General features: G+C 40.0%; 1 protein-coding gene across 1 annotated transcript in view; it reads right to left on the reverse strand.

Moving 5' to 3' along the window:
• Positions 1-24383, reverse strand: part of EMB1345 (Transducin/WD40 repeat-like superfamily protein) — an 89028-nt gene that overhangs the window by 59598 nt on the left and 5047 nt on the right. Inside the window, exons 2-4 of the mRNA XM_089384378.1 lie at positions 14230-14376; positions 13943-14161; positions 13731-13795 (exon numbers count right to left, since the gene is read on the reverse strand). Coding sequence (XP_089240504.1) covers positions 13731-13795; positions 13943-14161; positions 14230-14376 — 431 coding nt within the window. The remainder of the gene's footprint in view (positions 1-13730; positions 13796-13942; positions 14162-14229; positions 14377-24383) is intronic.

The following is a 24383-nucleotide window of genomic DNA, read 5'->3' on the forward strand; positions in this document are numbered from 1 at the left end:
CAACATGACAAACATGAAGGATCATAACGAGTCTATGCAAGCAAAGGTATCTAGAGCTAACCATAATATTATGTCCTATTTTGTATTTCAAGTTGATAAAAGTTCTTTAACTTTAGAAGACAAAAAAATAAAAATTAGTAAAAAATAATAAGTATGCACACTAGTAGGTGGAACAAATTTGACTCCATGTTTAACATATTCACACTTGCTTTGACTCCAAAATATTGCGATGATTGATTCCTTTATGGCTTAAATAGGATCAGGAAAATACTATGTAAGGGAAACAAAGCCTCCACTAGAGTAAAGACAACAACCAACTAGACCTTCCCTAGTTGTTTATAATTATTTGAGTAAAATAAAAGTAACATTAACATCAAGACATATGCCACATTAAATGGATGATAATGATCTAAAGAAGAAGTTGCCCCATTTTATTTTAGTTATGACACTGGATGAAATTTGTCAATAAATTGTGTACTATCTAAATCGACCCAATGCTTATTTTGCCTATCAAGCTCAAGACCACCTCATTTCTAATATGAATATCCTCATCAAAAGCCACCTTCAATAAGTTCTCATACTACAAGAGCTACAACAGTGATTGCCCCATGCAACAAGTGTTGTCATTAGTTGGTTATAACCAAGTGGCCAAGGAGGTTGATGCACAAGCCTAGCTAGTGTGTTTGTGTCTCATCCACCGTAGAGTTCAAGAGGTAGTTCTAGTTGGGTTACATAGCTCACAACCAAGGCAAGATTATAATTTTCAACCTCTTTATAGTTCACAAGATTAGAGCATTGTTACCTGTGCATATGTAAGGGTAACCATAGCAGAAATATTTCCTCCCATGACATTGATTTCCGAACAAACAACCTCATACTCCTTATATAATATGCGAAATTTTAATTATTGTTGCAGTTACTAGTTATTATTCGCCTATCTATTTAGATTATTTGGCTTCTGCAATTATATTGTGGAAAATACTAAATAAAACACTACTGCAACTTTACTAAAAATGAAGAAACTAATATAAGGAAGAACGAATTTAAAAAAAAAGACAACAATTAAAAAATAAAAAAATAAAAACCACGGGAAAAACCCCGAACGGAAAACCAATTTGCAAATGAGGGTTTTATTATTAAAATTCTTCAGCAAAAATATTACAACTAGTTGTGATAAAATGGCGAACCTCCAGAAAATTCTAATCACTTTTGCAAGTCTCCCAGACATCCTGGAAGCTATTCGACCCACCTGAACAAATTCGGCCTCCCTCTGAAACTAGTTTTGGCTCACACGTGCAGCTTGGCAGATAATGTTTTCCCTCATGGCCATTCGCATTGGCTAGGAAAATTAACTCAGCCTCCACTAGAAAATATCGACCTCAATTGGCAAATCAATCCTCCTATGCAAATCGATCTCCTATGAATTTTCATTTCTCCGAAATTTCTCCCACTACGAGTAATTCGCATTGCCTGCTAAGGTAATTCGCACCACTGGAAAATCAACCTCTCTCTGTAGAAAATTCGATCTCCAACTCTCCTTGGAAATTGTTGTGAAGAATCTCTCCAACAATCTCTACTGAAACCCCTATTGTTGATGTCCCTGTGTTGCCTCTGCACCCTTGCTATCACTGCAACTTTGTGTCTCAATGTGTTCTCCAAATGTCCATCAATTTCCTCTTATAATCTCTTGTTGACAAATCAACAACCATGATCTAATCTAAGTCAATGGCTAAGATCATCTTGATTCCTCCTCCTGACTTTTCCGGAAATCTCTAGAAGAAAATCGATTTGCTCCAATTGATATTGATTAATTAAGCTTATTTCCCTATGTTAGACTTAAGAAAATTAATTAACTGCTTAATTAAATCTAATCAAGGCTTTTTCTCACGAAACCTTTTTTGGATGTTGGAGAAAATGTGTTCCTTAGCCTCATACACACAATTTGAGACTAGAACACTTGTCTGAGCTACACAAACTAACACTCCCTCTTAGCAAAGAATGTGTTCTACATAACACTCAACTTGTCTCTAAAGAAGATGAACCTTTCCTTGCCCAAAGCCTTCGTTAGAATATTTGCTACCAGCTCATTTGTAGGTATATGTTGTAACTAGACAATCTTGTATTGCACACAATCCCTAATGAAGTGGTATCTGATGTCGATATGATGTCTATATGCTTGGACCTATCGTGAAACACTGGATTCTCTGACAACCCAATGCAACTCGGATTGTCACAATGTATCACCCTCTGACCATACAAGGCTACCAGCAACTTCCGAAGCCCAATGGCCTCGCATGTAGCCATGCTCGCTTCTAAGTACTTTGCCTCTGCTGAACTCAGTGCCACGGGCTTCTGCTTCCTGTTGTACAAAGAAACAACTCCTGATCCCATGCTAATGCAACACCCAGAAGTGCTATTCTAATCCAATGTAATACTTGCCTAGTCTGCATCAGTATAGCCCACTAACCTGACACCATCACCTCGAGCATATATGATCCCATACTCGATCGTGCAACACAAATACCTCAACACGTGTTTTGTTGTTGTCCAATGCACTCTCCTCGGCTCCACCATGAACTGACTCAGAGTTTGTTGCACAGGATATGTTTGGCCTAGTGTTGACCAGATACATGAGCGAGCCTATCAACTAACTGTATATGGTGGGGTCAACCTCCTTTTCTCTAGATGCATCTATCTTCCTCCAATTTGTGATCATGGGAGTAGACATGGCCCTACAATCCTCCATCCCAAATCTCCTTATGATCTCTATGCAGTATTTCCCTTGACCAAGGAAATATCACCATCTATCTGCCATACCGCCTAGAAAATAATGCATAAGCCACAAATCCTTGATCTCGAACTCTATTCCAAAATCCCTCTTACCCTCCTCAATGCACCCCAGTGAACCTGTCAAGAACAAGTTGTCCACATCTAGGGCAAGAATGAGAACATCTCCCCCAACCACCAAGTAGTAGAGGTTTGAATCTGACTCACTGTTCACAAATCCCATCCCTGGCAAGTATCTATCAATGCACTTATACCATGCCCCGGGAGCATGCTTGAGCCCGTACAAGGCCCTCTTCAATCTGCACATGTGCGTCTCTCTATTGTGTGCCACAAAGCCCTCTAGTCGTCCAATGTACACCTCCTCCTCTAGTTCACCATTTAGGAACATTGTCTTGACATCCATCTAATAGAACTGCCACCCCATTTGTGATGCTAATGAGATCACAACTCGTATAGAAGTGTTACCTGGCCACAGGAGCAAATACCTCCTCATAATCTATTTCATCCTTTTGAGAAAACCCCTTGGCCATGAACCTAGCTTTGTATTTTTCAATGTTACCATTTGCACTGTGCTTGATCATGTAGATCCAGCATGATCCAGATACCACCCTATCTGTCGGTCTCGGTACAACCTCCCAAACATCGTTTTGCATGATTGAAGAATACTCCTCAACCATAGCATCCTGCCACACCTGTTGTTGTGCGGCCTCTTGATAGCTAGAAGGCTCATTATCTACTAACTGATTGACTAATGCCATGTAGCCAGTGTACCTCTCTGGTTGTCTCCACTCTCTCCTGCTTGTCCTAAGAGTCCCCACAAACTCTTAAGCATCTCTGAGTGTAGCTTGAACCTCACGATTCCTCCTACTAACTTTGGAGTTGGGAATATCCACCTCCATGTCCTCTTGATGCATATCCCAGATATGCTACTCCATACTCTGTGAAGCCTTAGAAGCACTTGCACCTGAACTGGTGCTCGTACTAGTCATTGTACTTGTGCTCTAGTGTTGCCCCTAATTCTACTCTCTACTCTGGAAGCTTTTGTTGCTCTACTCTAGGAGCTTTTGTTGGTTGCTCACTTTGTTCTCCAATTGTTCCCAACACTCTGGACTTTTTGTATGCCTTGTCCTCCATGAACTTGACATCCCACCTGACTATAATCCTCCTGGCCCTTGGGATGAAGATCCTATATGCATTCAAGGTTTCACTATAACCAACAAAGTAACCTCGCTCCACAGTCTAATCTAACTTTGAACATGTTTCCCCTAGAATGTGACAATACACTAGGCATCCAAATATCCTGAAGTGGCTGACATCTGGCCTCTTCCTAGTGAAAACCTCCTCAAGAGTCATCTTGCCAAGCGCTCTATGTGGGACCCTGTTTTGAATATAAACCGTTGTACTGCATGCCTCTTCCCATAAATAGTGTGGGAGATCCTGGTCATACAACATCACTCTTGCTGCCTCTGAAATAGACTGGTTCTTCCTCTCAGCAACCCCATTCTACTATGGGTTGTAAGGAACCATCCACTCTCTCATGATTCCTACCCTAGTAGAGAACTCCTTACTAGTGTACTCACCACTATCTAATCGAAGAGTTTGGATCTTTCTACCTGTCACAATTTCTACTAGGGCCTTGAACTCTTGAAAGCGATTGAATACCACATCCTTGGTCTTCAAGAAATAGATCCAGGTCTTCCTAGAGAAATCGTCGATAAAAGTACAAAAGTACTCATACCCTCTAAGAGACTTCGTTGACATCAACCCACATATTTGAATGCACAAGGTCTAGAATCCCCCGGATCTACTGTCACTCCTTGGAAAAGATGCTTTCACAAATTTCCCCACACACATCCTCTATATACATCACCGTGCTCTATGCTCACCTTTAGAACACCTGTCACTGTCTCACGAAGCAATCTAAGTGCTCCATGATGAATATGGCCCATCCTCTTATGCCATAGCTCCCCCTGGTCTCTCGAACTGCTACTGCTAACTAGTGCCTTGGGCGTGTCCATCTACAACCTGTATAATCGGTCACTCCTCACCCCAACTACTATAGGTGACCTCCAATCCTTGTGTTGTAACAACACTCTAGCCCCTCTAAAGATGAAATTGTAACCTTTGTCCAAAAGGACTGATACGGAGATCAAATTCATGCCCAAGCCTGGCACATGCAACACATCATGAACAGGTATTTGCTTGCCATTCTCCCTCTAAAATAGAATAGTCCCTTTAGCAACTGGGTTTCACTTGGACTTCTTCCCCACCTGAATCTAGAACTCGATATCCTCCTCCCTGTAAATGGAGAATTATTCTCTAACTCTCGTCATATGAAATGACAATCCACTATCTATGTACCAAACACCATGTGAAGTCGAGCAAGTCAAGTAAGCAATCAATGCGAACTCCTAATCCATCCTGCTAGAGAGCTCATTTGTATCTGCTAAAGCTACAACTTGCTTCTTGCCCTTCTTCCTCTATGGGCAATTGCTGACATAGTGGCCAAACTCGTGATAGCCATAGCACTTTACCTTTGATAGGTCCTTCTTCTTCTTGTCCCCTTTTGAGCTTGGTCCCTTACTAGAACCCTTCTTCGCATTCCCTTTTCGTGCTAGGGCAATGTTTTCCTGCTCCCTCTCAACCTTCAGTGTCTCACCGTTGTTGCTACTACCACTAACCAAGCTGAGCCTAAGCTCTTCCTAAGTGAAGTCGCTCCAAAGGCATTCCCAATTTGGAAGTTTGTCTCACCCATTGATCACTTAGATGAAAACACTCCACTCCTTGGTAAATCCATTGAGTGTTATTCGCACCACCTCCTCATCACTAGGCTTATCACCCACTACAACAAGTTCGTCTCTGGCAAGTCGAACTCTAGTGAGATATGAAGTTACGTCTTCACCCTTCTGCATTTTGATGGTCCTCAGCCTCTCTCTGAGAATCAACTTCCTATTTTTTGTAGGATCCTGGTACAGTTTTATGATGGCATCCCACATTTCCTTCATTGTCCCTTTCTCTGCGATATGTGGAACAATATGATCCTTGACTCCATCAAGAATCATTCTCTTTGCTTTGGCATTCTCCTTATAGGTGGCCAGCTATTGTGGATATGTCGGTACGGCAATAACGTTCTTCACAAACTCCTTCAGGCCATACTCGCCCAGGAAGAACGACATCCTGGGCTTCCAAATGCCAAAGATGGAGGCTACTCGCCCAGGAAGAACGACATCTTGGCCTTCCAAATGCCAAAGATGGAGGCTCCATCCAACCTGTCCTGATCTCTCAATCCTGTTGCGGCCATCTCTAGAAATTTTGCGAACTCAAATAAAATAGAGAAATAAACTGAAGAATTCAATCTGGGTAAAAACCCTTGCTTTCTCTCCTTGTGCTCTACACATATCTTCCTTTTGCCCTCAAATTCGCTCTAATACCATGTGAAATTTTAATTATTATTGCAGTTATTGGTAATTATTCACCTATCTATTTAGATTATTTGTCTTTTGCAATTAACTTGAAATATGAATAAAAGAATACTGCAACTTCACTGAAAAATAACTAACCACAGGGAATAAGAAAGTTATGTGCACACACAAATTATGAACACCAGTAATTTTGGACATGTCCCTGGGAAAACCCCAAAGGGAAAACTAGTCTGCAAATGAGGGTTTTATTATTTAAATTCTTCAGCAATAATATTACAATTGGTTGTTGTAAAATGGCAAACCTTTGAAAAATCATCCTAATCACTTTTGCAAGTCTCTCTGACCTCTTGGAAGCTATTCGACCCACCAGAACAAATTCGGCCTCCCTTTGAAGCTAGTTATGGCTCACACATGTGGCCTGGCAAATAAATTTGACCCTCCTGGCAACTCGCACTAGCTGGGAAAATTAACTCGGCCTCCACTAGAAAATCTTGACCTCAACTAGCAAATCAATCCTCCTATGCAAATCGATCTCTCCTGAGAATTTTCCTTGCTCCAAAATTTCTCTTTGAGAAATTCACATTGCCTGCTACGGTAATTCGCACCCCTTGCTGAAGCAATTCGCACCATTGGAAAATCAACCTCTCTGCAAAAAAATCAAAACTCACCCTAAAAATCATTGCGAAGAATCTCTTTGACAATCTCTGTTTAAAGTTTGAAACCCCTGGTGTTGATATCTACATGTTGCCTTTGTGCCCTTGCTATCACTGCAACTTTGTGTCTCAATGTGTTTTCCAAATGCCCATCAATTTCCTCTTGTAATCTCTCATTGACAAATCAACAACCATGATCTAATCTCAATCAATGGCTAAGATCATCTTGACTCCTCATGACTTTTCTGCAAGTCTCTAGAGGAAAATCGATTTACCCCAATTAATATTGATTAATTAAGCTTGTTTCCTTAAGTTAGACTTGGGAAAATTAATTAACTGCTTAATTAAATCTAATCAAGGCCTTTTCTCACGAAACCTTTTTAGAGTATTGGAGAAAATGTGTTCCTTAGCCTCATAGACACAATCTAAGACTAGAATACATGTCCCAGCTACACAAACTAACATAGTAGCCTCTCACTCATTGGTTAATTCATTCACTTGATTATCATGCTCCTCTGATAAAGGTGACTTAATAACCATGAGGTACATTAGCCATTGTTTCATACAAATTGCTTACATTTAATGTTTAAGCGTTTAAGTAAGGATCATGAGTTGAAGTCAAAGAATGGATCATGGCGCTTAGCAGTTCTACTCGTTGCTTCATTTCACCCTATTGGCCATCATTTACTTCTAATAAAGTGTAACCACCACAGGGCTTCCCTTTCACTATGTAGGAGGGGCACAAATAGGAGGCCTTGATAGAGTTTGTGCATTCATATCCTTTCATATTCCATCCATCTTGTTCTTCGTTATCCTTCATTTTGGTTGGTTGTTGTTAGTGGCTTGTACGAGTTTGCTATTTGCCTCATACTATGAGAGGAAAGGGCTTGGAAATGCCCAAAGGTTGTTGTCGTTGCAAGAAAGAATAAAATAGCATATGCTAAATATTAAAATGCAAAATAATGGCAAGGGATGATTAATAGTATAAGCATGTCATCGAAAATCAACGTGACACATTCCTACCCGCATCAAATCATGAATGTTATCCCAATGAATGGAAGGGCCTCTTCTACATGTTTCACAATGATTATTTCCAACATATCAAAAAAGATTTCACAAATGCCCAAGAAGAGATTGACAATGAAAATAATGCATGTCTAGAAGAATCTATTGAAGATCAAAATACCAAGGATAAGACCGACGACAATTTACTCAGGCTAGATCTTTGCAAGAATGCTAACATCCATGAAAGAGCAGGAACGGGAGGGGATATTCTCAACCCCTTGGTTTCTTTGAAAAGGGACTTTTCTTCATGCTTGCCCAGGGAAACCCTATATGTGACGAAGAAAAGGAGGCTAGTGCATTTATTTATTATTCTGAAGATATCTGTCAACATGATTTGAAGGAAGACCCAATTCCCCCACATGAAGGTGAAGGATTGTGGTTCTTCCCAAAATATGATGATTTTACCCTACTTTGCACCCCATGCATTGATCAGGAAGATATGCTTATTGATGTGTTTGAGCTACCTTTAAATCTCCAATCACATTTAAGTCACGAAATTTTTTAACATAATGAACCTCCTTTGGATAACCCTTTTCAATTTGATTGTTGTGACGAACAATCGAATTGTTGAGAGCTTGGCCTCCAACCATCCTCGTCCTCATATCACTCACAACATGTCCCTAATGACATCAACGAGAGTTGTATGCCTGAGGTAGTTGTTGAACAAGAATTCCTGAAATTGATCATTGATTACTCTATATTCAAGGTACAAGAAATAAATAGCAAGTGTAGGCAAAATTTGGATTCTCCCTTTTCATCCTACTATGTTCCATCTCATGGTAGCAAAATTGATCCCTGGTTCATTTATTTTCTCACCTCCCACCCTCATGATCCAGCATGTGAGTATTATGATGGCTATGATGCTTCCTTGTTTTATATCATAATTGGTCATAGGGGTAAGAGGTATGATATTGATCTTATGATATGTTGGCTACATTAATTATATGACTATACTCAGGTGATGTATTGTATGATAGTATCGGGTAGAGTAAGTAGTTGCATTACATTTTACTATATTCATTATTCATGTTATTGTGTTGCATTCTAGATTAAATTTCATTTAGCTAACTCTTTTCTCTTTAGTATGGATTTATTATATCATACAAATGCAAGGGTGACAATCAGCACCCCATACACATGCTAGCAAACAATTTGATTTTAGTGTGCATGTAACAAGTCTGTGAGCCCAAGGATTGTTGTGGTTCTCATGAACTACCTATTCGAGCATATGGATCATGCACTCTATAGTGAGCACATGTCCCCATGTTGGAGCCAAATGTTACCTACCAAAATAGGTAACCCTATAGGAGAAAACTTTGCTCCTATATTAGACAGCCAACAACCCTACACATTGGTTAGTGATGATGATATGTCACATTCCTCTGCCATTTGCACGGGTCATTCACCTCTCACCATCTGGCATTCCTCCTGAAGGAAGTTGGGTTACCACTTAGCAAGTACTTTAACCATTTTGCAATCAAGTGCTTTTACTTAATGTTTTGGGCAATTTTAACATGGATAGAGGGGTGATCTAGATGATTGACCAACCTTGACTATAAACTTGTCCTCTCACCTTACCAAGGGGGTTAGTCTTTGGTCTTAGTCCAATGGGACCGCCTCTAAGACCTTAGGGTTATATAGGGGGCACTACATGGGAAACTTGGATTGAAGTAGCATGTCCATAACCATCCCATACATAACATTTTTTGTCATTCCCTTCTACAACATTCATCCTTCGGGTTAACTCTCATTGGTTCATTAGAATTTGGCACTCACAAATGCATATCCTTGAGTAGGGCTGAATAAATTTGCCCTGGAGGTTGATGCAACTACAAGAATGAAAAAGCATAAGATGGCCACAACAAAAGAAAATGTTAAAAAGCAAAAGGTGTCCAGGACATTATTTGCGCATGGGCAAAAGCCTAGCATAAGCTCTACCTCCCCTCACTAGCCATCACCTAATTCATGTGCACTAGATGCTCCATTATATCATAAGGAACCCTTGTAGGTCCCAACCCTCATGACCGAGAAACCAGCTCATCTTAAAGGGTAAAATATATGCTATATTGTAAAGAGAAAGCTTTGATTCTTGAGCTATGCACCATATAAAAGCATTATCAATAAGAAGTAAAAGGCACACCAAAAGGGTGGAAAACGTAGGTTGATGAAAGGGGTAACTCATGCCTCCATGATTGCTCCCTCCATTACACGATTTCTCCCTCCATTACATCTATACACTCGGGATTGGGACCTCCATCAGTTGGTCCCCTGGCCATGGCACTTAGCCATGACCTCATTCTCCTTTGTTGCCACCTATTGTCACTAACACCTATGAATTGAAAGGTTGACCATGTTAATGCCACTTCTGCTTAGGGTTAGAAGCACCTAACAGGGTTGATTACCTAACCGCCTCCACAAAGGTAGGGAACACTTTTAGAGGACTTGGTCTTGTTAGATATTTGAAGGTGATCCAAGTTTGAAGTATTATTATGACCTTAACAATTAAGTATGGTCAACTTGGATGCATCTATGGCTCTTGTTTCTAATGAGTGGTTGCTTTCAATTGAGTTTGAGATGATTGTGTCAAGGAGTTTTTGCATAGAGCAACTAAGACCTTGAGGGCACACTTCTCCACTCCTACTCCACATGATGCCCAAGCCACACTTCACTTCCAGAGAGCATGATGACCTTGCAGATGCAACCTTGCCCTTCTCCAATAGAGCATCAAGCACTTTGATGACCCTGACAAATGATTGACACCCCAGAGCACCCTCAGATGCCAAAACATTGAGCTCATCTTGCTTGGCATTGAGGATTCTTGCCCAACATGCCCTTTGGCTCACCTTGACACTACTTGATGGACATGCCCTGATCTTGAGCCCAGATGATGATGATCATCCCGTGGATGATTAGGGAGGGCTTGTATTACCTCATGAAGCCCCAAAAGTTGGAGAGAGAGTACACTACATTGTCTAGATGACACCCATGGAGATGACGCAAGGCACCTAAAGTTAAATTTTGGACACATGGAGATGTTTTGAGGCTTGATTTGAGGATCCTTCTTCAAATTGAGGTTGATCATGATGCTTAGAGACACATCCAACCTTTGCATTGCACTTTTGGAGCATCTTTAATCCTAAAAGGGCATGATATCATGCTTAGAGAGGCCTTACAACTCACACATGCGAGCAAATGTTGGCATAATTTATTTTGTCGACTTAGCCTTTGCTACTCACTACTTGTGAAGATGCGATCATTTGTGGAGCTATTTTATTGGAGACTATAGTTTGTGTATTGGAGACATCTTTTTGGGATTGAAAGAAGGCAATTTCTTGGAAAATTTGAGGTCCATTCCTCAAATTGGGGTTGATCATGAAGCTTAGAGACACATCTAGCCCTTGCATTGCACTTTTGGAGCATATTTAGCCCTAAAAGGGCTTGACATTATGCTTAGAGAGGCCTTATAGCTCACACATGTGGGCAAAATGTTGGCATATTCTATTTTGTTGATCTATTGGGTTGGCGTGTAACCCATTTACTTTGTGTATACTAAAAACTAAACTTGTGTAGGGGTTTTTAGTTAGATTAATGAAAGTGATAGACCTCATGTAAAAGGAGGATCATTCCATTCATTTGTTCATCATCATCTTTGTGGATTTTGGCCTCCTTAGAGAGAGTTCGACTTAGTCTTTGCTACTCGCTACTTGAGGAGATGTGATCTTTTGTGGAGCTATTGCTATTGGAGATTAGTTCGGGTATTGAAGACATCTTTTTGAGATTCAAAAAAGGCAATTTCTTGGAAGATTTGTGAGCATTTATTGCATATCTTTTATGGTTTTACATGTGATAAAATATTGCTAGGGTTTTTCTATGTTTCCTTGTCTAAATGCATTTTTTTGTGGAAAATCTTCGTAAATTATTGCATGTTAAATATATTTTCCTTGAATTCCCTAGAAGACCTTCTAGAGAGCTTTTCTTCTAGCTAATTTCTCCCCTCATAAAAAGATAGTTGGGGTTTGCAATTGAAAACTAGGGTTTTCCCCTTACTCCATGCATGAATTTGGTATCTATTAAATTTAGCCCCTAAGACTCTATCACCCAAGTAGAAAAGGCACTAGGATCCCCTTTGATGATCAAAACTCTTCGAAAAATTTATCATTTTCTTTATTTTTTAATTTCCTAAGCCCTTAAGGCAAGCCACTAGGGCTAGGGCAAGGGTCGAATTCAACTAGGGCTTGAGGAATCAAGTTATTGGAGCTACTTTAGCTTGTTTTCACCTTGATTGACCTCACACACTCAAAATCTAGCCTCTTTCATGGTGAAAATTTGCCTTTGTAGGGCTGACATCATCAACCCTAGGTAATTAGTGCCCTAATAAACCCTAATCTTATACAAGGCTTCAACTTAGGGCTTATTTGAAGGTTTTCCATCTCCTATTGTTGATTTTATCTTTAAGTAAACATTTTCCTTGTGCTTGCATGCCTAGATACACTCTTGTTGAACAATATTCTGAAACCCTAGGTATCAACTACTCTTCAAGGCATATCTTATGGTACACTGCTCCTTTTACATAGAGAATCGTGACCTAATCCATAAAAAAGTATCTTGCTCAGCCTCTCACGTATATCACCTTGAGCTAACTGACTTAGAGAAACTGCGAAGCCTCCAATGTGGTGAAATTCCACTAAAGAGGAGGGAGTGGAGTTCTAAGGTGACAGTGGCAACCACCTCATTGTTTTATCTTGGTTTGGCTCTTGCCTTGTGAGGCCTCTTACAAGGCCTGCTAGATTTTTAGGCAACAAGTCCTACAATAGCTAACATAATATTAGCGCAATTAGGGAATCAGGTAACTACACAACATCGAGCACTGAAAATACTATGCATTCACAGAATATCATGCAATTTACTGGATTGCAAATGCAACCCTTTTATTTTATATTTGGATTTAAATAAATCTCTGTATAGATAGATAAGGACTCTCATTCGCACTTGGCTCTCACACTAATTCCTTTAGAGCTCAAGTAGATCAAATCATTTATTACAACCCTACAATTTGTTGATCATCTTCTTATACTTCCTCATCTTTTATGATCTATTTGACTTCCATCTCCATCAACCCCTTTTTGGTGAGCCTGCAAGGAGGCCCTATGGCACCTTCACTTTTGCAATTCTACTTGTGGTCTCTCAGCACCGAAAACTGCTGGAAATCATACTTGGATTATGGGTATCTTAAGAGGATATTCCATTTGCAACACTCATTACTCGGCCAAAACATGCATATATAGAGACCCAGGAATCTCATTTCAAGATTATTTATTCCGTAGACTTCTCACATCATTTATTGTAATGATTGTTGACTTTCTACTCTTGCAAGGAGAACAAATTACAAAGGAGGAAACAGAGACATTCTCTTCGGTAAACTCTTTTTTTACAGGGCTTTCTGTCATGTTGATGATCTGCTTGGTATCCCTGCAAACAGCCGTATGATTTTTATTTTTCTATTTATATAAAGACATATAACATGTCTGCCATAAAAGGCATTTTTTAGATGCATGAGATATTTATATAACTTTGTTTAATAATTTGGCAGCCTATGGACTTGTTGTTTTCTATGGTATTCGATTTGATATTACTCAGTAGATGTCTGCTGTCTTAGAGCAATTTAAAATATAATCTCTTTATGTTCGTTCCTCTATAAAGCCTCTATTGACGCTAAACTTCATATATACCAAGCCCAAGACAAAATTGTCATGGAAGCAATAGCTGATAGAAACTTAGAAAACAATACAAAAAATCATTTTACCTGACAGAATTGCCCAATGTTTGCATGCATGCCCAGTCATCACCATCTCCATCCTCTGCCCAAACCTGAAACACGCACCGTGAGGGCTTTTAGGTCACATCATAGATATAAGTAATTACTGACAGCATATATGCAACTACTGATGTTAAAAAAAGCTTTCGCATTTATATTTTCTCAGAACTGTTATGTTAATTCCATAAAATGCCACCAACCTTGATAGAATTATCATAACTAGCAGAGACCAAAATGTCACGATTAGGGTGCCACTGGACCATCTTGACATCCTGTGTATGGCCTTGCAGTACTGAAACACACTCAAACTCATTCCCTGGTTGAACATCCCAAATCCAGACAGACTTATCACGACCACATGTGGCAAGTAGCATACCAGACGCGCTCCAAGAAACACTTTTGACTTCATTCTCATGGCCCTGAAATGAAGATATCAGATACTATACAATTCCAAATCACAGAGATTCTTGAATTAGCGCAAGCTCACCTCTAAGGAGGCAATGCATTCAAATTCACCACCAACATTTTCCCAGATTGCAGTAGTTGCATCAAAACTTGCTGTTGCAAGTAACTTCCCATTAGGTGACCAGGCACATGATCTAACAGTTCTTGTATGTGTTTCTTCCAGAACAGCCTGATAAGTAAAGACATACACCAGAGTAAAATCAGTATGACTAGTGTCAATGAAAACAAAGATTAAAAATGGACCACAACATCTTACACCAGCTTTACTTTGATAAGAAGACACATTAATACAAGAGCATAGAAAAAGCAGTTCGATGCCAACAACATTATTTGTGTGAGTCAAAAGCTCACTCTTTGATTGCTTAATTTTAAACACCAAGCAGGTTCATGTTAAGATTAATTTAGACAAATCAGGTTTGAGTTATATTAATCAAAAACCACTTATGCTTTGTGAATAAACACATTGTAATTGAATTTGTATCAACTGAAAAAGGAACTAGCTACTAATTTTGGAGCCACACAATCACGCAAAGCACTCGCCAAAACCCTAGCCTTGCCTGTCTGAGGGTCTGACTACAGCAATGGTGGAGGCTGCAGAGGGGGGAGGCCGCTTCTCTCCTCTTTCTAACAATGAATCCTTCAGATCACTAGTTGTTTCTCAGGGCACATCTGTGAAATCAGAGCCAATTCAGTTCGTAAAGGAACTACAGGAAATCGTCAAAGTGCCTTTGCCCTCAATCTCATGCCAAATGGCTATAAAAATGGCAGGTAGGGTGCTAATCAGATAGTTTTTAGGATTATCGCCATCTTGCAGAGCAATGGAATTCTCGATCCAGAAAAGCTGGGAACCATTGACCAAATGTAAAATGACTCATTCTTTTTCTGCCTTTGTATTTAAAACAAAAGAATATTGAGATCTCATTTTCCATAGCAGACCGTACTTTTATGGGACCAGAGGGATGTATCTAAATCAATGTATGCCTAACTTCAATCTGAAAAATGAGATTCCTTCAACAGTCCCAGTTTGGGTCTGGCTACCTCACCTACCATTGCACTGCTGGAATGACACTGTTATGAGATCTATGGGAAATGCCCTTGGAAAATATATAGACCTAATTTACCAGGAAACGGAACAGGTATGGGTGCAGATACAGATCCACCAGATATTTGAAAAGTCAGGATCCAGATATGGTGGGGAAACACCATGTACAAAAAATACAATACTATATTTTTAATTTTAAATAACATATTCAAAGTTAAAAATCAAAACCATTCATGAATCACTACATTAGAACTGAAATCATTGTATATCTGAAGACTGAAATCATGATGCATGGTATTTTATGCAAAAGGGATAACAGTAAATACAAAATTGAGCATCTTATCAATGATCACTCTATTAATATGATGATATAGAGTAGGTCTAACTAAATGTCTAAAAACGAGTCTACATGCTCATCATTTGAATTTTTCAACTTTACATCAATGATCAACCTATAATCTCCCTTGAAATTTGCATAAAAATCTAAAAATTCCAATCTAGTAAGAATGGTAAAAGAATATTATACATTGTTCGTGAACATGCTATAGTCTATGTATCATATTGTTCGAAGAGTACTCTCCACCTCGAGTTAAATGGGATTGATCTAATTAAATTATAAATGACACAGCCATCCTTTGTCCACTATATATTATTATCTATGTATTGTCTCAAAGCTTTCCTGTTAGCATTATGATGTGTCAAACCTCTCCTGCTAGCATTATCATGTGCTATACAGCCTTTAGTTAATTAATAACTTACTTATACAACTATACAGCCTACAGATTACTAATAAGTAATCTAACAAAAAATATAAATAGAATATTTGCCTTTTAGGTTTTGAAATAGGTGACAAATATCCTTAAAAACATAAAAAATAAACCAAAAACTCTAATGCTATTTCCTTGGGATGCTATGTGTGAGGGCTAGTTGGCATAGGATCTGTTTCAATAGCATGGGATCCATTTCCGGGTTTGAAGGATCCATTTACGTGGCATATCCAATGCGGATCTAGGTGGATCCGTATCTGAAACGCGGATCTGCAGATCCAGAATCGAGACCCCATGAATCCAGTAACACAGATATAGAATGTGCAGCACCAAAAGATCGAATGTTTGTCTGTGCTTGTCTCTGCACAGTAGATCTGGAAAAAGGCTTGTCTGAGGCTATATAGTTAAACTTTAGGAACTGGAAACATATTCAACCGGCTGACTATGAGCGGCTCCCATTCAAATGTTGTCAATGCCATGAATATGGGTATTTCACCAAGAATTGCCCTAAAATCACTTCTACAGAACAGGGACCTGTGAACAACAAAGAACAATGACAACAGCCAAGAAGAAGTAACAATTGGCAGACAGCTTCCTCCTCACAAACAAAACAGGGACCATATAGAACAATTCCTCCAAACCCTTACAGAACAAGAAAAGAAATGGACCAAACGCAGCAAACTGGTTCTACAGCAGAACCATCTCACAATAATAATGACAATCCAAATGGAAGGAATCACAAGAAGGACCTTAGGCCCTCTGGAAACAGCTATGTAATCCTCTCTGAAGAAGAAATTATTCCAGAAATCCATGAGAGATTGTGCCCTGTAGATATCTCAGAAGATTCTTGGCACCAATCCAGTGAGGCTCAACCAAATATGAGCTCACCATGCTAACTGCAAAACATATGTCCGGACGGAGGTTCACCAAGAACATCAATGTGAATGAGTTTATGAAACTCAGAGGCATTCCCAAATCTGGTCCAACATCACTACCATATAACTTACGATCCTCGAGGTAGTCACATGCTTGCAGTTTATCATTCCACATCCGGAATCCAACTCCCTCTGTCTTCTGCAAATGAGAGGGTCTACAACTGTCAGAAATAGTTCGTCCGCATAAGGTGCCAGTATGAGAGGCCTATAATCCACAACCTTCGAATAATGGTTTGGTTCGGTTTCACCCCTTAGTGAATCTCAGCTTCATCAAACAGCTATCAGTCCTCTCATACTACGCCCGGGGTGTTTTGCTTCAAGCCATAGAGAGCTTTCGTCCACATGTATACACGAGATTCCTGATCATCAATCTCAAACCCCTCGGGTTGTTCCAAACTTGTGGACCTGCTACTTGAGGGGGAATGGTCCCCTTGTAAGATTTTCCTTCAGTACATCTCAGACATGTACCTTCATGCTCTTTTTGAATTCAGGCATCTCTGTCACCATCTGACTCACAGACCTCCGGTGTTGTGTCAATGGACATGGTCCCCAGTGGACTTCCTACAACTTGATACAACCCTGAACTCAAGAACATCTTTGAAAATTCTATTTTCAAACACATACCTTTTCATCGACGAATGCCACCTCAAAACCTTCAACTTCCATTCCTGGGGTTCCTTGCTTCCTTGAAGAGTTGGTCGTGCTTCTCTTCCATTCGGACACTCCTTCGCATAGGGGCCGAACTTGTAACCAAGACATCTGCCTTTCCTTCCACCCAATGAAGTGATCTTAAGGTATGCCATCAGAAACTTCCGCTGCGATATTTTGATAACATTCTCTGCTTCAACTTCACTCTAAGTGAATTATGAGGAACCCATTGATGCTTCTGTCTTGTCCCAACTGTCTTCGGTGATTGCTCTTTCACTCTTGCTTGGGCATTGTCTTCACTCAGCTCTGACTCAATGTTAATTTTTGGTATGTTCTATGCTAGAGCAATTTATTTAATTTCTTTTCCATATCAGCAATCACATCAGCATAAAGTAAATTGTAGATAGAACATAAATATAAATCGCAGAAGACAGGCCAAGACAAGAGGACACAAGATGTGGCGCGAGCCAGGGACAAACCCCATAGTGTGTGGGGAAACCCTTGAAGTTCAACAGAGAAAGAGAGAGAGAGAGATAATACATTTACAACAGAAGTCAACACTTTGACTTATCTAGATCTGAGCATAGATCATCTCCTATAACGATGATCTATTACTGCTTTATTATGTAACCCTTGTCACTGTTATGTTGCTGAGACTATTCTCCACTGCGATGACGTTATTCATAGCTCTTGGCATTGAGGTTGTGACTGCACCTAAACCCTAGGTGCAGTCAAACCCTACTGCAACTCTTCTCTATGTGACTGCGGCTTCTTATATCCATTGCAACATATACCATATCTGCGTATGACCTGCGTATATGTTATGTAGAGTTGCTGCGTAAAATTTTCTCTTCATGAACTTTTATGAACAGCGGTATGTCATGTGGTCAGCGTGTATATATTCAACATTGGACAACGTTGATATATGTCATATGAAACAGCGTGTATATATATGAACAACGTGTTAATTATTCCCAACGTATAAATGTCATGATCAACATTCCATGACAGCGCATAGGGTCCAACGTACAAGGTTTTGCATCCTCATAAGCCTGCGGCTTACTGCGGCTAGGGCTACCAAGAACAGCGTATTACATTTCTTCATTGCTGTGCGAATTTCCATACCTAACTGCTTTTCCCGTATAGACAGCGGGTTCCATATATGACTGCGTTTCCTAACTGCGGCTCCGTATATCTCGCATATGAACGTAACCATGAAGAATGCGGCTCTTCATTATCTGCGTGTAAGAATCTCCAGGACCTGTGTATCAATGACCAGCGTATAATGTTATGTGGTCAGCGTATTGAGTTTCCACTGCGGCTATCCTTCACGAGCGTATAATGTTATGTGGTCAGCGTATTGAGTTTCCACTGCGGCTACCTGTAGCTATCCTTCACGAGCGTATAATGTTAGGTGGTCAGCGTATTGAGTTTCCATTGCGGCTACCTGCGGCTATCCTTCACGTAACTGTGGCTACCCTTCACGTATTATCTCTATTGCATGTGGGTTCATGACTGCGTTATCATTTAGGGCATCATCATGAGTTGGTAGGGCATCATCTTTGGACCAGCGTGTGATTCTCTTGGTGTCTCACTCCTCCAAAAACCCAAGACGTGGAGAGGAGGAGATCCCTCAAGAATTGTGTGTCCCAAATGACATCAAATCTTCTTCAATTTATACTAAAATGTATATGATGAATAGACATGACGTTTGGGCTTCTAGAGCCTACATAAGAGCTGGTCGGCTTGATAATAATTACATAAACAAAATAAATTCGTATCTCCATAAATACTTATTGGAATTGGATGATCTTTGGATCAATCCTACACCTCTCAACAAGAGAGATCCAATAAAAATATCAGCTGCCATAAATAAGCCGACCCACATGGAGTTTGGCCCTAGTTGCCAATTTAACACAATCATAATAGGTCCAAGGCTCCAAGCATATAGAGATCAAATATCACTTCATACAATACAAGGTTCAAAAGGTAGCTATGAAGCTCCAATAAATTCATACAAATCAACATGTAGCCAATATTCTGACCAAGCCCTTCAAAAAAGGAAGTTTGAGGCATTTAGAGACAAACTTGGATTGGTGCAGAATTCCTTTTTCACTATGAGGAAGTGTTAAGAATTATAGCTCAAACAAGAACTTCAGCACATGTTTAGTGTGAACATGCCTTAAGTAGTTCAAGATATTTTTGAGAAGTATTTTCGAAAAGCAATTCTATTTTTAGAAAAGTAATCCTATTTGTAATTCACTTCAGTAAAAAAAAGTGAAAGTCTTATATTAAGTAGTTGAGCCTAAAATTGTATCTCATGCATGACCTATGAATCTAAAATTGTATCTCATGCATGACTTATGAATCTAAAATTGTATCTCATGCATGACTTAGACTAGGAGAATAAAATAGATTTTCCGCTAAAACTATAAAGATAGGGCAAGGTAGATGCTTTTAACACACACAAACACACAAACATTTGAGCAGTTGAGCGACCGAGCGAGAGGGAGAGCAGGCAGCCAGGGAAAAGGCATTCCCGGGTAACATGCAGTTCAAGACAACAGCCTGTATGGATCCCTACAGGCATACAGAATCCACACAGCCCCCATATAGTTGTTGTACAAAAGGTACAATTGTGTTGTATAACAGAGAACTGTTGTTGCTGTTTTTTCTAGCAGTTGTACCTCAAACTTGTAGAAGCTCAAATTCAAGGTGATTTTGGTCCCTGAGCAGTGCTTTTATTTGGGGCAGAGTCTGGAGGTTTCCTTGAAAGTGTTTTAGAAGGAATGAAAAGTTGATTTGGAGTAATTATCTGTGTGTGTGAGAAATTGATTTTTCTTTCGTTGTTTAACTTATAGCTATTGTGTGGTTGACACTATGGTCTAAAATTTAATTTCAACATCAATAAAATTCAGTAATCTGCTTGTTTGATTGAGATCATAAGGACATTAATCACCTAGGACTTGAAATTCTAAAAGATTTTCTAATGCAAGGGGAGGTAATTCCTTTGTCAACTCTGCACTTTTCTTTTGAATTGGGTACTCTAGTTCAAAAGTTAGTTTCTGGGAGAGGCCTGGTGAGTCCAGGTGCACGCTCTCATGGGCTCGGCTTGGGCTTTGTGCACTTCATTTCGCCCTGGCAGTCTGAGCCTCTTCTCGTCCTTGGATCTGTCCATCCTAAACCACTAGTTCATAGCCCTAGGCAAACGGATTAGAAAGAGCTTCACGAAATGTGCCTCGCTTCACGAAATTGGAGAGGGTCAAGAGACATGACGTTTGGACTTCATGAGCCTACATGGAAGTGAGGCTGGACCTTGACAATTTTCATATGAGTGGGCATAAATTCAAAAACACATTTCTCCTTACCCAAATTTGATGATCTTTAGGTCGACTTTAGTCCTCTCGAAAAGAGGAATTTAATGCAATAATCATCTTCATCAAATGAGCTGTCCAAAGTGGAATTTGGCCCTAGTTGCCAATTTTAACACTCCAACATTGAACAAATCCAAGAACCAATTTGGTCAAAATTGGGGAGACCAATCCTCTCAACAAATCCAAGCTCCAACCTGGTCTTTTACAAGGCTCTAACCTTGAACAAATCTTCAACAAGCCTCAAACCTTCATAAACTCTCGAAAATGTAGCAAGCAAGGTCTTGTTCCTTATGCCTTAGCCAATCAAGACCTCAAATTGTCCTCACGAGTTAGACTTTAGTTAGGATGAGTTATTTCCAATTTACTGGAACAATCATCAAGTTAGCATGCATAGAGTTGGAGGTTCAATTAAGTGGAGTCTTCATCAGTTTTACTACAGAATGAGCTTGCAGTGAGCAGTTCAGTTAGAGCGAGTTAGTCTTCAGTCTTGATTGAAGAAAGAGCGAGTTTAGATCTCCAATGTTTATAGGAGAGAGCACAAATTAACAACTCCAATGATGATTGGAAGGAAAGCTAGTGACACTCTCAGTTAACTTACTATCAAAGCTCGAGTTCTAAATTAAGCTAGGCCTCCTTGCATGGATCGAACTTCACCTATAAAGAGAGGATGAAGGCACGAGTAAATCACAATTGTTTTGTGCACAAAGCTTTGTGACAACACAGAGCTCACAAGTCTATGAGAGAACCTTGATTGTGGAGAGCACAGGAATTGTGTCCTTAGAAATTGGAGGCACAAGTGGGCTAGGATTTAGGAGTTGGTTGTGCACAGAGAAGGGGAGCTAGGTCCTAAGAAATAGGAGGCAGGAAGTGTGCAAGGATATAGGGATTTTTCCCTATAAAATAGGAGTTGATCTGCACTAGAGAATAGGGGTTAATGTGCGCTAGGAAATAGGGACCTACTGCGCAAAGATTAAGGAGAAGTGGGCAGGTTTTGTAGAGCAAGTCAAGGAGTCAGCAAAGGAACAATTGTGTGTTAGAGGGCCGAGATCAAGCATGATAAAGGCCATCCAAGATCAATTGTATCAATTGAGAACTATGAGAGAAGCAGAACGCTTTATCAAGAGAGACAAAATGCTTTGTAATAGATTCAATTGCTCCAAGAACAACCAATAAAATAGCCACATCAAGCAAGCAAGTTTTCCCTGTTGGGTTTCCTGAGAAAAATAAGTGTGTCAATTTGTGTGATGTGTTTTTATTTTGTTGCTTATAAGTTGTTAAGAGGCTTTGTATCTTGGTGAAAGTTAACTAGTTTCATTTTTTAGTTATCCATCTAAGTAGTTGCAGAGTTCCATAGAAATTTAACATGGTATCAAAGCAGAGATCAATTTAAAGACTAGCACCAAGTTGATCAGTTAGTAGATAGCGCAGATCAGTCAAGAAAGCTCACGCTAGAGTTTGAAGAGCAAAGTAGAGCAGTTCTTTGGATAGCCGAATGGCATTCCTAGGACTAAGGTCAGATCATAGTTTAGAGGGAGCCTCGAATTTCTGTGCATGTAAGGAGCAAATATCAGTGGTGTTGGAATATAATGGGGTGCTAGACTTTGTGAGGCAGCAAATAGTGCCACCTACAAATGCCCAACATTTGGCCCAGCATAATAAGAATGACACCAAGGAGACGAGGACCATTCTTAAGGGGATCAAAGACCATATTATTCCTCGTCTCTATGAGAAGAAGACAGCATATGAGATGTTTAAGCTTTATCCAATCTAGATTTGTATCATGGTTCTAGTGATGCCAGGAAGCTTGCTCTCAAAGAGAAGCTAAGAAGCATATGGATGAGCAAAGGAGAGCCCATCATCGCATACCTTTCAAAGTTCACTCAGGTTCGAGATCAGTTAGGTGGTGTGGGCAAGATGGTAGCAAAAAAAGACCTTGTGAATCTTGCGCTTCTAAGGCTCCATAAGTCTTGGTATAGTTTCCAGGATGCAGTAAGCGGCAGAGATAATATTCTCAGTTGGGAAAGGTTATGGAATGATTGTGTTCAAGGAGAAATTCGAAGAGGAACGAGAGATGGTAGAGAAGCTCTAGCAGAGGACAAGGAGAACTTTGCCCTGGCGGGCAAAGGTAGCAGAGACAAGGGCAAGAGGAGCCAAAGAGAGGTCGAGTCCAGTCAGAAGGGCGACAAGAAGAAGAAGGATCTGAGCAAAATCAAGTGCTTCCTTTGCCATGATTTTGGACACTATGCCACTAAGTGTCCTAATCAACAGAGGCAGATGCGTTTTCTACCCAATTCGAGAAATATTTCTCATGGATAGCTTGCATGGCAAGTTCAGCAAACAGTAGTGTATGGTATATTGATACAGGAGCATCCTTCCACATGACCGGGAACAAGAAGTATTTTAGCCACATGAAGGAGAAGGACATGTAGTTTCAGGTTGAGCTAGGAGATGATGGCATGTATGCGACTACAGGGGTTGGTATTGTCAATTTTCAAAGGGAGTCAGGTAATCCTCTCCATTTGAGAGATGTCCTCTATGTTCCAGGCCTAAAGCAAAATCTTCTTGTTTCAGTAGCTACCCTTGACAACAACGGTTATGATGTCATCTTCAACAGAGGTAAGGCTTATCTCCAATACTTAGCTTCTAGACATAAGAAGCAGATACATGTGAGGATGAAGAATCTCTACAAGTTTCAGGTAGAGACAAGCGCAACCTTGAGCAGCAAGGAAGGAAGTGTGCAAAGTAGTGAAGTGATGGTTGAAGAGAGCAAAGCTCTGAGAGAGTCCTTAGAGCAAGAGTAGGTTAGAGTAACTGAAGAAGCTACTCAAGAAGGAGCCCCAACCAATATCTCAAGGTCTCGAAGAGTTGGCAGTTGGATCGACCAGCAAGATAATGAAGAGCACAGCCCAAGGCGAGTGGACATAGCCACTCAGTCAGTGATTCTCGATATAGGGAGAGTTTTAGCAAATTGGGTAGAAGAGTTGTTTAAGGAGGATCAGAAGAGAGTTGGACCTCCCAGTACCACCTTCAGCGAAAGTAAGCAGCAGAGATACATGGGATACATGACACTTATGACTGACGTGATAGACACACAAAGCATGGTTGGAAAGAACATATTTTCAAATCAGATTCTATAGAAGAAAGTAGGGAAGTCTTCTATTTCAGAGGGAGTAGTTGCAACAGCGGAGAATGTGGTAGTGTTGAAGACAGTGATGTGGATGCGGTTCTTCTAAAAGTACCTTCCACACTAAGAGGGAGTGTTGAAAAAGTATCAAGCAAGGTCTTTTGGCTTGTGCCCCAGTGAAGACCTCGAATTGTCCTCATGAGTTAGACTTCAGTCAAGATGAGTTATTTCCAGTTTACTGGAATAATCATCAAGTTAACATGCGTAGAGTTGGAGCTTTAGTTAA

Source organism: Pinus tabuliformis, chromosome Q (assembly GCF_031772625.1).
Source record: "Pinus tabuliformis cultivar Carrire ecotype Pingquan chromosome Q, CPIR1, whole genome shotgun sequence".
Classification (NCBI taxonomy): Eukaryota; Viridiplantae; Streptophyta; class Pinopsida; order Pinales; family Pinaceae; genus Pinus; species Pinus tabuliformis.